The sequence below is a fragment of the Saccopteryx leptura genome, chromosome 3 (genome assembly GCF_036850995.1).
Source record: "Saccopteryx leptura isolate mSacLep1 chromosome 3, mSacLep1_pri_phased_curated, whole genome shotgun sequence".
Classification (NCBI taxonomy): Eukaryota; Metazoa; Chordata; class Mammalia; order Chiroptera; family Emballonuridae; genus Saccopteryx; species Saccopteryx leptura.
The window spans coordinates 120,236,473-120,249,374 of record NC_089505.1 but is presented as its reverse complement, the minus strand read 5'-3'; the positions used below and the strand labels follow the sequence as shown (position 1 = coordinate 120,249,374).

Sequence of the window (12,902 nt, the reverse complement as noted above, 5' to 3'; positions counted from 1 at the left end):
CAGAGGAATTTATCAGTATAAATTCACATTGGAGAATATTATATTGAAAGATTGCGAATTTAGTGCATTTTTCCTGCTCTGATCAGACACAGCTGCCAATTGCTTAAATATAACCTTTTAAACATCTCTGGTTTTTCCTGAAGTTTTGCAAGTTCACACGTAAGGAATTCCCAAAGGCTTAATGGAAACACTATCCCCAATACACAGTTGAAATCTGGAAAAGTTTAAGAAGCTGATAGCCCTTCCTTAGATTGCATAACATTGAAAATCAAAACAGAATTAACATATCTAAATGACTTCTAAAGGCTTTGTGATTCTCTATAGCCTTAGACATATACCTAACTCCTGACTAGCCTTAGTATTAATATGTGAAAGGAACCAACAAATTACGCTTACGTTTTTTTCATTTCTTAAATAATTCTTCAGGGAAGAGGTAAATGACAAATTACGGGACATGCCAGATGGTACCTTCTTGGTCAGAGATGCCTCAACAAAAATGCAAGGAGATTATACGTTGACTTTGCGGTGAGTATTTTTCAGCATTCTGGTTACTGTTCTATTAGCATTATTTATTTCTGGGTATACAAAGATTTCTGTGTTTTATTTAAATCTTTATATACACATTTTCCATATTTTTATGTAATTTAGATACATAATTTAGTTGTTCGGGTAAGTATCCTTATACTATATACGTTAAATATGATATTTAAATATAAAAATGACAGCAATTTTTTTTAGCAATTTTTATTTTTATGTAGCAATGAAATGAAAAAGCTAAAATCACTAAGTGTAAGGAAATAAGATGCATTCTGTTACCCTTCTGAGTGAAGTAGAAGTCATGTGCATAGCCTAAAGTTATTATTGAAATGTTGGGAATCCACCCCTCTAATAATCCTATTATTTTTCTTAGTGTATATACTTCAGAGAGTTAAAACTCAACCTTATTTAGGCTGGTGAGGATATGTAGACGATAAAGCAATTCTCAGTCTGTATCATGCTATCCATGTGGGCATATTAAAAATCTCATAAGTGGTAGGTATATAACTCTTTATATTTACAAAGATGTGACATAGTTTAGGCCCTGGCTGGTTGACTCAGTGGTAGAGTGTTGACCCAGCATGTGGATGTCCCAGGCTCAATTCCCGGTCAGGACACACAGGAGATGCGCCCATCTGCTTCTCCACCTCTCCCCCTCTTGCACTTCTCTTTGTCTCTCTCTCTCTCTCTCTCTCTCTCTCTCTCTCTCGTTCTTCCCCTCCTGTAGCTTAAAAGAGGACAAGAGATATCTTGTTGAGATATATGAAGGATATAGAAGGCTCTCCTTCATGGAAGTAATTGCATTTGCAGTGTATTTTGAATAAAGTGATAGGTTTGGATATGTAGAAAGTGGGAAGGGGTTTGCAGAATTAGTAACAATAGGAAAAAGATATGGAGGCAAGAAACTGTAGAGTCCTCTTCTGTAAGATGTATTCTCATTTGGTTAGTGGGTAGAGTTTGAAAAGAAGAAAAAAGTACCATATTTTTCGCTCCCTAAGATGCACCTAACCATAAGACACACCTAGGGTTTTAAGGAGGAAAATACGAAAAAAAAAAATCTGAGCCAAATAGTGTGTTAAAATAGTTAATAAAATACTGTATTTTTCGCTCTATAACATGCACAGGCATTTTCCCCTCTACTTTTGGGGGAAAAGAAGTGCATCTTATGGAGCAAAAGATACAGTAGTTGGTATGGGTGGTGAGGAATAGAAGGTTAGAAAAGGGTCATATTGAAGAGGGCTTTGAATTCTAAAATTTAGAGTTTGTATTTAATATTGTAGATATGCAGGAGAAACAATTCCTTTTTTTCAGTAGGTAAGTTATATGGTCAGACTATATTTGAATGAAAAGAATGAAAGAGGATGGCTACTAACTAGTAGAGTTAGAAGACCATTAAGAATTGAGCCTGACCAGGCGGTGGCACAGTGGATAGAGCGTCGGACTGGGATGCGGAGGACCCAGGTTCGAGACCCCAAGGTCGCCAGCTTGAGTGCAGGTTCATCTGGTTTGAGCAAAGCTCACCAGCTTGGACCCAAGGTCGTTGGCTTGAGCAAGGGGTTACTTGGTCTGCTGTAGCCCCACGGTCAAGGCACATATGAGAAAGCAATCAATGAACAACTAAGGTGTCACAATGAAAAACTGATGATTGATGCTTCTCATCTCTCTCTGCTCCTGTCTGTCTGTCCCTATCTATCCCACTTTCTGACTCTCTCTCTGTCTCTGTAAAAAAAAAGAAAAAGGAGACATAGGCCTGACCAGGCAGTGGCGCAGTGGATAGAGTGTTGGACTGGGATGCGGAGGACCCAGGTTTGAGACCCTGAGGTCGCCAGCTTGAGCGTGGGCTCATCTGGTTTGAGCAAGGCTCACCAGCTTGGACCCAAGGTCGCTGGCTCGAGCAAGGGGTTACTCGGTCTGCCCACGGTTAAGGCACATATGAGAAAGCAATCAATGAACCACTAAGGTTAAGGTGTTGCAATGAAAAACTGATGACTGATGCTTCTCATCTCTCTCCGTTCCTGTCTGTCTGTCCCTGTCTATCCCTCTCTCTGACTCTCTCTTTGTCTCTGAAAAAAAAAAAAAAGAGAGACATAGGTCCTGGCTGGTTAGCTCAGTCAGTTAAGAACATTGTCCCGAAATGAGGTTGCGGGTTCGATCCCTGGTCAGGGAACACACCGGAAGCAACCAAAGAATGCATGACTGAGTGTAACAGCAAATGAATGCTGCTCTTCCTCCTCCCCTCTGTTTCTCTAAACATCGATAAAAATTAAGCACTGGCTGGATGAAACGTTCTCCCAGAGCATGGGGGTTGCCGGTTAGATTCCCCGGTCAGGACACATATAGAAGCAGCCTGATATTCCTGTCTCTCTCTCCCCCTGCCTCTCTTTAAAAAAAAAGAAAAAGAAAAAAAAGAAAGAAAGAAAGAAATTGAGAGGTAATAGTGATCCAGAATAGGGTTTATTCTTTAATCATTTAATATTTATTGGATGCCCACAGTATTAATAGGTACTGCTCTAGGAAGAGGAAATGATGAACAAGCCAGACATAGCCTCTTGTCCATAGCGTTTATGTTCAGGGAGGTAGAAGTGGGGGAGATATAATAAGCATATAAAAAAGAACTGAGATAACTTCAATTATAAAGTACTATATAGTAATACGTAAGGTTATGATAGAGAATATGAGAAAAGGGAATTTAAGATAGTTTTAAAAAGGAGGACCTCTATGAGGATATCACTTCTGAAAACTGAAGGATTGGAAAGATCTAGCCAGAAGAGTGTTCCAGAGAAAGGGAACAGAAAATGCAGAGACACCAATTTGGGGAAGATTTTGTAGATCCAGTGAATACAAAGACCACTCTGGCTGGCTTACAGTGTGGACCACAGTGGTAGGAGATAAAGTTGAAAGTGGAAAGGAGCCAGATGCAGAGAGCCTAATGAGCCATGGTAAGGAATTGACTTTTATTTCTAAATGCAAAAAAAAGAAAGAAAGAAAAGAAATTAATAAAGGGTTTTAACGAGGGGGAATGACAGGATCAAAAGATAGAATACACTGTACTTAGGATAGTGGCTCCAAGAAAGGAATTGAATCAAAGTAAGAGGCAGTGGGGAGCTAAGAGCAAAAGGGATTTGATAATAGAGTATGTTTAAAGTTGACAGGAAGTTGAAGATAACTGTGGTTTGAGCCTGCTAGGCTTACAATGAATGTGCCATTTATAGAAATAGGAAACACTGTCAGGAGCAGTGTTTTATTGGGGAAGTGGGACAGATGTTGATTTTTAGCTGCTCCAAACTTCTAGGTAAAAATGTATCTAGAATATATCCAAGGTATAGGCTTTATGCTTAGGAGAGAGTATAGGGCCAGAAGAAGATTCAGTACCGTCTTCATAGAATAAATGGAAATTTTTTTTTAAAATTTTTATTTATTTATTTTTTACAGAGACAGAGAGTGAGTCAGAGAGAGGGATAGACAGGGACAGACAGACAGGAATGGAGAGAGATGAGAAGCATCAATCATTAGTTTTTCCATTGCGCATTGCAACACCTTAGTTGTTCATTGATTGCTTTCTCATATGTGCCTTGACCATGGGCCTTCAGCAGACCGAGTAACCCCTTGCTTGAGCCAGCGACCTTGGGTCCAAGCTGGTGAGCTTTGCTCAAACCAGATGAGTCTGCACTCAAGCTGGCGACCTCGGGGTCTCGAACCTGGGTCCTTCCGCATCCCAGTCCAATGCTCTATCCACTGCGCCACCTCCTGGTCAGGCGAATAAATGGAATTTTAAGGAGAGTATATAGAAGGAAAAGGATAGAGGCTGAAGGCAAATTCTTTTAGGGAATGACTGTTTAACAGCAGGAAGGAAGACGAGAAAGCAGTCTAAGAGGTTGAGAGAAAATAATATCATTGAAGTCATGGGAGAATGAAATATTAAGAAGGATGTGGGCTATGGGAAGAAGGAGGGGAGAGTAGAACTTTCAGTCACTGCAAAGAATTTGAGCCTTGGTTAGAGGGAGGAGTCACAGTCTCAATTTAATAAAAGTCATTAGTGACCCTCAAAGGAGAGGAATGAGAGTAAAATCAGACCAGAGAGAGTAAATGTTGAGCATGGAGTGGTTTTTCAATTCAATAACCATTTTTGTGTGTGTGTGTGACAGAGAGAGAGAGAGGCAGAGAGAGGGACAGATAAGGACAGACAGCCAGGACGGGAGAGAGATGGGAAGCATCAATTCTTTGTTGCAGCTCCTTAGTTGTTCATTGACTGCTTTCTTATACATGCCTTGACGGGGGGCTATAGCAGAGCGAGTGACCCCTTGCTCAAGCCAGCGACCTTGGGCTCAAGCCAGCGACTATGGGGTCATGTCTGTGACCCCGTACTCAAGCAAGTGACCCTGTGCTCAAGCCAGATCAGCCCCACGCTCAAGCTGTCGACCTTGGAGTTTCAAACCTGGGTCCTCTGTGTCCCAGTTTGATGCTCTATCCACTGTGCCACCACCTGATCAGGCTCAATAACCACTTTTAAAATTGGTAAATAGTATTCATTGTAGAACAGCTGGATGGTTAACAAATCTTTAGACATCAGTTCTATGCCAGGCATTGGGCCAGGTGCTAGGATACAAGGAATATCATGGTTCTTCTGTTCAAGATGATTATAGTGAGGAAGAGAGACATATAATTAAAAATAAACCATTCTACAGTTTTTTTTTCATATCTTCATTTCCCTCCTTTTCTGCTTAGAGTCCATGGTCCATTGTTAAAATTACCCTTGTGAATATAAGGTTTCCTCAACAAATTTGCTCCTCTCTCCCTCCACTGAAGTTACTGAACTATATTCCAACACTTATTAAATTCAACTCTGTCTGTTTTGTGCCTATACAATAGCTAAATTTTAAGAAAAATACACCATGCTGACTGGTCTCACATTACATTTGTGTCTAGTAATCCTAAACAGGACTTTAGTACTGGTCAGATGGATTTCTGTATTTCTGCAATTCATTTGCTCTCCCACTTTCCTAGATGACAATTTTACATTATAAAATTTTTTTTAATTTTTATTTTATTGATTTTAGAGAGAGAGAGATGAGAAGCATCAACTTGTAGTTACTTTACTTTAGTTGTTCATTAATTGCTTCTCATTCATGTCTTGACTTGATTGGAGGGCTCCAGCTAACCCTTTGCTCAATCCCATGACTTCGGGCTCAAGCCAGCGACCTCAGGATCATGTCAGTGATCCCACACTCAAGCCAGTGATCCCGTACTTAAGCTGACAAGCTCGCACTCAAATCAGTGACCTGGGGTTTTTAAACCAGGGACCTCAGTGTCCCGGGTTGATGCTCTATCCACTGTGCCACCACTGGTCAGGCTCACATTTGTTTTTCTTTCTCCAAATCAACAACACATCTTCCCCCTTTCAACTAAAGTTGCTTCCTGTTTCACTGAGAACATAAAAGGTGTCAGAAGAGATCTAACTTCATTATGCTCCTATTGCCACTGTTATCAGCATATTTGCAACCTGAATGTGAAGACTTTGCCTTTCTCCTGTTCCAGTGGGAGACTGTTCAATTTCTTGTCCAGGATCCACCTCTCTCCTTGTGAACTAGATCCCATCACTGATCTATTCAAGGCTGTCACCCTGGGAATTATCTTGTCTCCCCCCCGCCCCCCATCAACGGTTTTTATTTTTCTACTGAGTCATTTCATTAGCATATAAATATGCTATACTATGTCCCATTTAAGAATAATAAAGATAATTTCTCTTTCCAACTATTTCCTTATTTTCCTGCTCTTATTTACAGCAATATTCTTCAAGACAGTTGTCTATAGGCATTTCTTTTTCTTCTTCTTTCACTCTCTTTAATTCATTTCAGTCAGGCTTTTATCCTTAGCATGCCACTGAAACTATTCTGTCAAGATCACTTAGTGATTTCTCCTTTGTCAAGCTTTAAGTCATTTACCCAGTTGATCATTTTCTCTTTGTTGAAATGCTTTTAGGCTCTGGTTGGGTGACTCAGAGGATACAGCATTGTCCTGGTGCACTGAGGTTTGGTCTCAGCATATAGGAGAAACAACCAATGAGTGCACAACTAAGTGGGACAATGAGTTGATGCTTCTGTCTTCTCTCTCTCCCTTCTCCCACCCCTTTCCTCTTTCTCTCTCTCTCAAATCAATGGAAAAGAAATTTATTTTAGGATAACACACTCTTAGTTCTCCTTTTACTTCATTAATTGCTCTCTCTTGATTTCGTTTGTGGTTCTTCCTCATCTTTCTGACACTAAACTACCCCAGGTCCTCTTGGACCTGTTCTGTTGTTCAGCTATGCTTATTGCTTATCTTTAGATACCATCTATAGGATGATAGCTGTTTTATACTTCAATCCATCACTTTCTCCTGAACTTTAGATCCTTTTTACCCCATCGTTTAAAAAAATTTTTTTTGAAATAGGCAGGGAGAGAGAGACAGGAACATCGAGCTGCTACTGTATGTGCCCTGACCAGGAAATTGAACTGGTAACTTCTGTGCTCTGGGACGATGCTCCAACCAACCAAGCTGTCCACCAGGGTCTAATTTATTTATATTTATTGATTGACTTTTTTAGAGACAGAGAGGAAGAGAGAGAGAAAGGAGGGGAAGGGAAGCATTCAGTTTGTTGTTCCACTCAGTTGTGCATTCATTCGTTGGTTGCTTTCCATGTGTGCCCTGACTGGAGATTGAAACTGCAACCTTACCATTTCAGGACAATGCTCTTAACTGACTGAGCTAACCAGCCAGGACTTTTTTTTTCACTTTTTTAATTGATCTTATTGGAATAGCATTGGTTAATAAAATTATATAGGTATCAGCTGTACAATTCTATAATACATTATCTGTACATTGTATTGTGTGTTCATCACCCTAAGTTCCCAAGTCAAGTTTCCTTCCATCATTTATCCTCCCTATACCTCTCCTACTAACCCTGACCCCCCTTTCCTTCTGGTAATCACCATACTGGTGTCTGTCTTTTTTTTTCTTTCCCTTTTTTTTGCTAGAGACACAGAGAGAGAGACAGGGACAGAGAGACAGGGGGAGAGATGAGAAGCATCAATTCTTCATTGTGGCACCTTAGTTGTTCATCAGTTGCTTTCTCATATGTGCCTTGACTGGAGTGGCGGTGGCTACAGCAGAGCAAGTGATCCCTTGCTCAAACCAATGATCTTTGGTTCAAGCCAACAACCTTGGGCTCAAGCCAGCGACCTTTGAGCTCAAGCCAGCTACCATGGGGTCATGTCTATGATCCCACACTCAGGCCAGTGACCCTGCACTCAAGCTGGTGAGCCCATGATCAAGCTGGCGACCTCAGAGTTTCAAACCTGGGTCCTCCATGTTCCAGTCTGATGCTCTATCCACTGTGCCACTGCCTGGTCAGGCTTAAGGTTTTTCTTTCCTTAATCCCTTCACCATTTTCATTCAGCCCACAGCCTACAACCTCCCTCTCTCTGACAGCTATCAGCCTGCCTTCTATCTATGAGTCTGTCTCTGTTTTGCTTGTTAGTTTGTTTTGTTCATTAGATCCCACACATGAGTGAAATCATATGGTACTTGTCTTACTCTTGACTGTTTTATTTCACTTAGCATAATGCTCTCCAGACCCATTTATATTGTTGCAAAGGGAAGATTTCCTTCTTTTTTTATAGCCAAGTAGTATTCCATCATGTAAATGTACCACAGCTTTTTAAAAATCCACTTACCTACTGATGGAGACTTGGGCTGCTTGTAGATCTTGGCTATTATAAATAATACTACAATGAACCATCCTTGTGCTCCTAGAATGAACCCCACTTGATCGTGATATATATATATTTTAATGTATTGTAGTATTTGATTTGCTAGTATTTTGTTTAGGAATTTTGCATCTGTAGTCATCAGAGATGTTGGTTTCTAGTTTTCTTTTTTTTGTGTGTGTTGTTCTTGCCAGATTTTGGTATCATAAAATGTATTGGGAAATATTGCCTTTTCTTTAAATTTTTGGAAGACTTTGAGAAGGACAGGTACCAAATCTTCTTTGAATGTAGCCATCTGGTCCTAGACTTTTATTTTTGGGGAGGTTTTTGATAGTTTCTATTTCCTTACTGCTCATCAGTCTATTTATGTTTTCTACTTCTTTGTGACTCAGGCTAGGAAGATTGTATAGTTCTAGGAGCTTACCCATTTCTTCCAGAATGTTGAATTTGGCGGTATATAATCTTTCATAATATTCTAGTATGATCCTTTGTATATCTATGATATCTGTGGTAATTTCTCCTCTTTCATTTCAGATTTTGTTTATATGAGTCCTTTCTCTTTTTTCCTTAGTAACTCTAATCAGCCGTTTGTCTTTGTGTGTGTGTGTGTGTGTGTGTGTGTGCGTTTTTTATGTCCGTATTTTTTTTATTCATAATCTATGAAGTTAACTTGCTGGCATAGTGAGACTGAGAGTGATCTTGCTGTAGTTAACTTAGTAACTGATGGTTACATTTAACACTTGGGTTTGTCAATTTTATTGATCTTTTCAAAGAACCAGCTCTTTGTTGTATTAATTTTTTCTGTATGTTTTTTGTTTTCTATTTCATTTAATTCTGCTCTGATTTTTATTATTTCTTTTCTTCTGCTGACTTTGGGTTGCCTTTGGTGTTCTTTTTCTAGTTCTTTAAGATATAATATCATGTTGTTTAGTTGGGATCTCTTGCTTTTTTTTTTTTTTTTTTTTTTTTTTTTTTTTTTTGTATTTTTCTGAAGCTGGAAACGGGGAGGCAGTCAGACTCCTGCATGCGCCCAACTGGGATCCACCTGGCACGCCCACCAGGGGGCGATGCTCTGCCCATCCAGGGCGTCGCTCTGTCGCAACCAGAGCCACTCTAGCGCCTGGGGCAGAGGCCAAGGAGCCATCCCCAGCGCTCGGGCCATCTTTTGCTCCAATGGAGCCTTGGTTGCGGGAGGGGAAGAGAGAGACAGAGAGGAAAGAGAGGGGGAGGGGTGGAGAAGCAGATGGGTGCCTCTCCTGTGTGCCCTGGCCGGGAATTGAACCCGGGACTTCCGCACGCCAGGCCTACGCTCTACCACTGAGCCAACCGGCCAGGGCCTCTTGCTTCTTTTTTTTACAGAGGCAGAGATAGACAGGGACAGACAGACAGGAACGGAGAGAGATGAGAAGCATCAGTCATCAGTTTCTCATTGCGTGTTGCTACTTCTTAGTTGTTCATTGATTGCTCTCTCACATGTGCCCTGACTGTGGGCCTTCAGCAGACCGAGTAACCCCCTGCTGGAGCCAGCGACCTTGGGTACAAGCTGGTGAGCTCTTTGCTCAAGCCAGATGAGCCCGCGCTCAAGCTGGCGACCTCGGAGTCTCGAACCTGGGTCCTTCCGCATCCCAGTCCGACGCTCTATCCACTGCGCCACCACCTGGTCTGGCATCTTGCTTCTTAATTTAAGCCTATAATGATACAAACTTCCCTCTTATTACTGTTTTCATTGCATCCCAGAAGTTTTGATATATTACATTGTCATTTTGTTTATATATCTTTAGATCTCTGCTTTTATTTCTTCTTTGATCCAGTAATTTTTTAGAAGTATGTTGTTTAATTTCCATGTTTTTGTGGCTTTCTTTACTTCCTTTTTGCGATTGAATTCTAATTTAAGAGAATTATGGTCAGAGAATATGGTTGGTATGATTTCAGTCTTCTTGAATTAGTTGATGCTAGATTTGTGGCCAACCATATTGGTCTGTCCTTGAGAATGTTCCATGCACACTGGAAAAGAATGTATAATCTGATGTTCTGGGATGAAATGTTCTATAAATGTCACTTATGTCTATTTGGTCTAGTGTGTTGTTTAAGGCTGATATTTCTTTATTGATTTTCTGTTTGGATGACCTGTCTAAAGATGTCAATGGTGTGTTGAGTTCTCCAACTATGACTGTGTTTTTATCTGTTCCTTGATACATCACATCAACAAAACAAAGGGCAAAAATCATATCCTGTCAATAGATACAGAAAAGGCATTCAATAAGATACAGCATCCATTTATGATTAAAACACTCAATAAAATGAGTATAGAGGAAAGTACCTCAACATACACTGCTCACAAAAATTAGGGGATATTTTATAGCTTCATATTAATTTTGAAATATCCCCTAATTTTTGTGAGCAATATAATAAAGGCCATATATGACAAATCCTTAGACAGTATCATACTAAATGGTGAAAAGCTGAAAGCTTTTCCTCTAAAATCAGGAATAAGACAAAGATGCCCACTCTGTCCACTCTTATTCATCATAGTACTGAAGTCTTAGAGCAATCAGGCAAGAAAAAGAAATAAAAGGCATCCATATTGAGAAATAAGAGGTAAATGTACCACTTTTTGCAGATAAGATAATCCTTTATATAGAAAACCCCAACAACTCTACTTGAAAGCTATTAGAGATGATAAAAAGGTCCTGGCCAGTGGCTCAGTGGATAGAGCATTGGCCCAGCATATAGACATCCTGAGTTTGATTCCTGGTCAGGACACACAGGAGAGATGACCATATGCTTCTCTTCCCCTCCTGCTGCTGTTGGCTTGATTGGTTCGAGCATGACCCCAGGCACCGAGGATAGCTCGGTTGGTCCGAGTGTTTCAGCCTCAGGTGCTAAAAATAGCTCAGTGCTTCAGGATTGCCCTAGATGGAGTTGCTGGGTTGATTCTGGTCAGGGCATATGCAGGAGTCGGCCTCACTATCTCCCCTCCTCTCTTCTAAAAAAAATAAAGAAACAATAAACATATACAGTAAAGTCTCAGTATCCAAAATCAATATACAAAAGTCTGTTGCTTTCCTATATGCCAACAGTAAAACTTCAGAAAATAAATTGAAAAAATTCCTTTTGCTGTTGCAAAAAAACCCAAAAACAATCTAGGAATAAACTTAACAAAGAATGTTAAGTTACTATATACTGAAAACTACTAAACATTACTAAAAGAAATTGAAAAAGACACAATGAAATGGAAAAATAGTTCATGTTCATGGACTGGAAGAATCAACATAGTTAAAATGGCCATAGTTCCAAAAGCAATATACAAATTTAATGCTATCCCAATTAATATCCTAATGTCATTTTTTAAAGAAATAGAACGAAAAAATCACCAGATTTGTATGGAACCATAAAAGACTTGAATAGCCAAAGCAATCCTAAGAAAAATGAATAAAACTGGAGGCATTATACTACCTGAATTCAAATTATACTACTGAGCCACAATAATCAAAACTGCATGATATTGGCAAAAAAAAAAACCCCAGATACACAGACCAGTGGAACAGAATTGAGAGCCCAGGCCCTGGGTCAGTAGTAGAGCATCGGCCCAGCATGTGAATGTCCTGGATTCAATTCCCAGTCAGGGAACACAGGAGAAGAGTCCATCTGCTTTTCCACCCCTCTCCCTCTTGCTTCTTCTCTCTCTCTTTCTCTTTCTTTCTCTCTTCCCTTCCTGAAGCCATGGCTCAATTCTAGTAAGTTGGCCCCAGATGCTAAGGATGGCTCCATGGCCTCTACCTCAGGTGCTAAGAAGAGCTCAGTTGCTGAGCAATGGAGGAAGGCCCAGATGGGCAGAGCATCACCCCCTAGTGGGCTGCTGGGTGGATCCCGGTCAGGGCGCTTGCAGGAGTCCTGTCTCTGCCTCATCTCCTCTCACTGAATTAAAAATAAATAATAATAATTGAGAGCTCAGAATTCAAATCACATATATATGGACAAATAATCTTTGACAAAGGAGGCAAAAATAAACAATGGAGGAAAGAAAGCCCCTTGAATAAATGGTGCTAGAAAGCCACATACAAGAGAATGGAACTTGACTGCAGTTTGTTCCCCTGCACAAAAATTAATTCAGAGTGGATCAAAGACCTAAATATAAGATCTGAAACAATAAATTACAAAGAAGAAAATGTAAGCACTAAACTTATGGGCCTGGGCCATTGAGAACATTTTATGAATTTGACCCCAAAGGCTAGGGAATTAAAGGCAAAAATAAATGAATGGGACTATATAACTAAAAAGCTTCTGCACTGCAAAAAAACCTGATAACAAACAGAAAGAGCCAACCAAATGGGAGTTGATACTCACAAACAACAACTCTGACAAGGGGTTAATATCTAAAATATAAAGAACTTGCAAAGCTTAACAACAAACAAGCAAACAATCCAATTAACAAATGGGAAAAGGACCTGAACAGATACTTCTCTCATGAAGACATACAAACAACAAATAGATATATGAGAAGATGCTCATCTTCACTAGTTATTAGAGAAATGCACATCAAAACTGCAATGAGATACCACCTCACATCTGTTAGAATGGCTGTAATCAACAAGACAGGTAATAACAAGTATTATTCAC

The 12,902-nt window shown here is 40.0% G+C and overlaps 1 protein-coding gene across 1 annotated transcript in view; it reads left to right on the top strand.

Annotated features, from left to right (window-relative positions):
* Positions 1-12,902, top strand: part of PIK3R3 (phosphoinositide-3-kinase regulatory subunit 3) — a 97,467-nt gene that overhangs the window by 55,784 nt on the left and 28,781 nt on the right. The window contains exon 4 of the mRNA XM_066376161.1: positions 427-525. Within this exon, the coding sequence (XP_066232258.1) occupies positions 427-525 (99 nt within the window). The remainder of the gene's footprint in view (positions 1-426; positions 526-12,902) is intronic.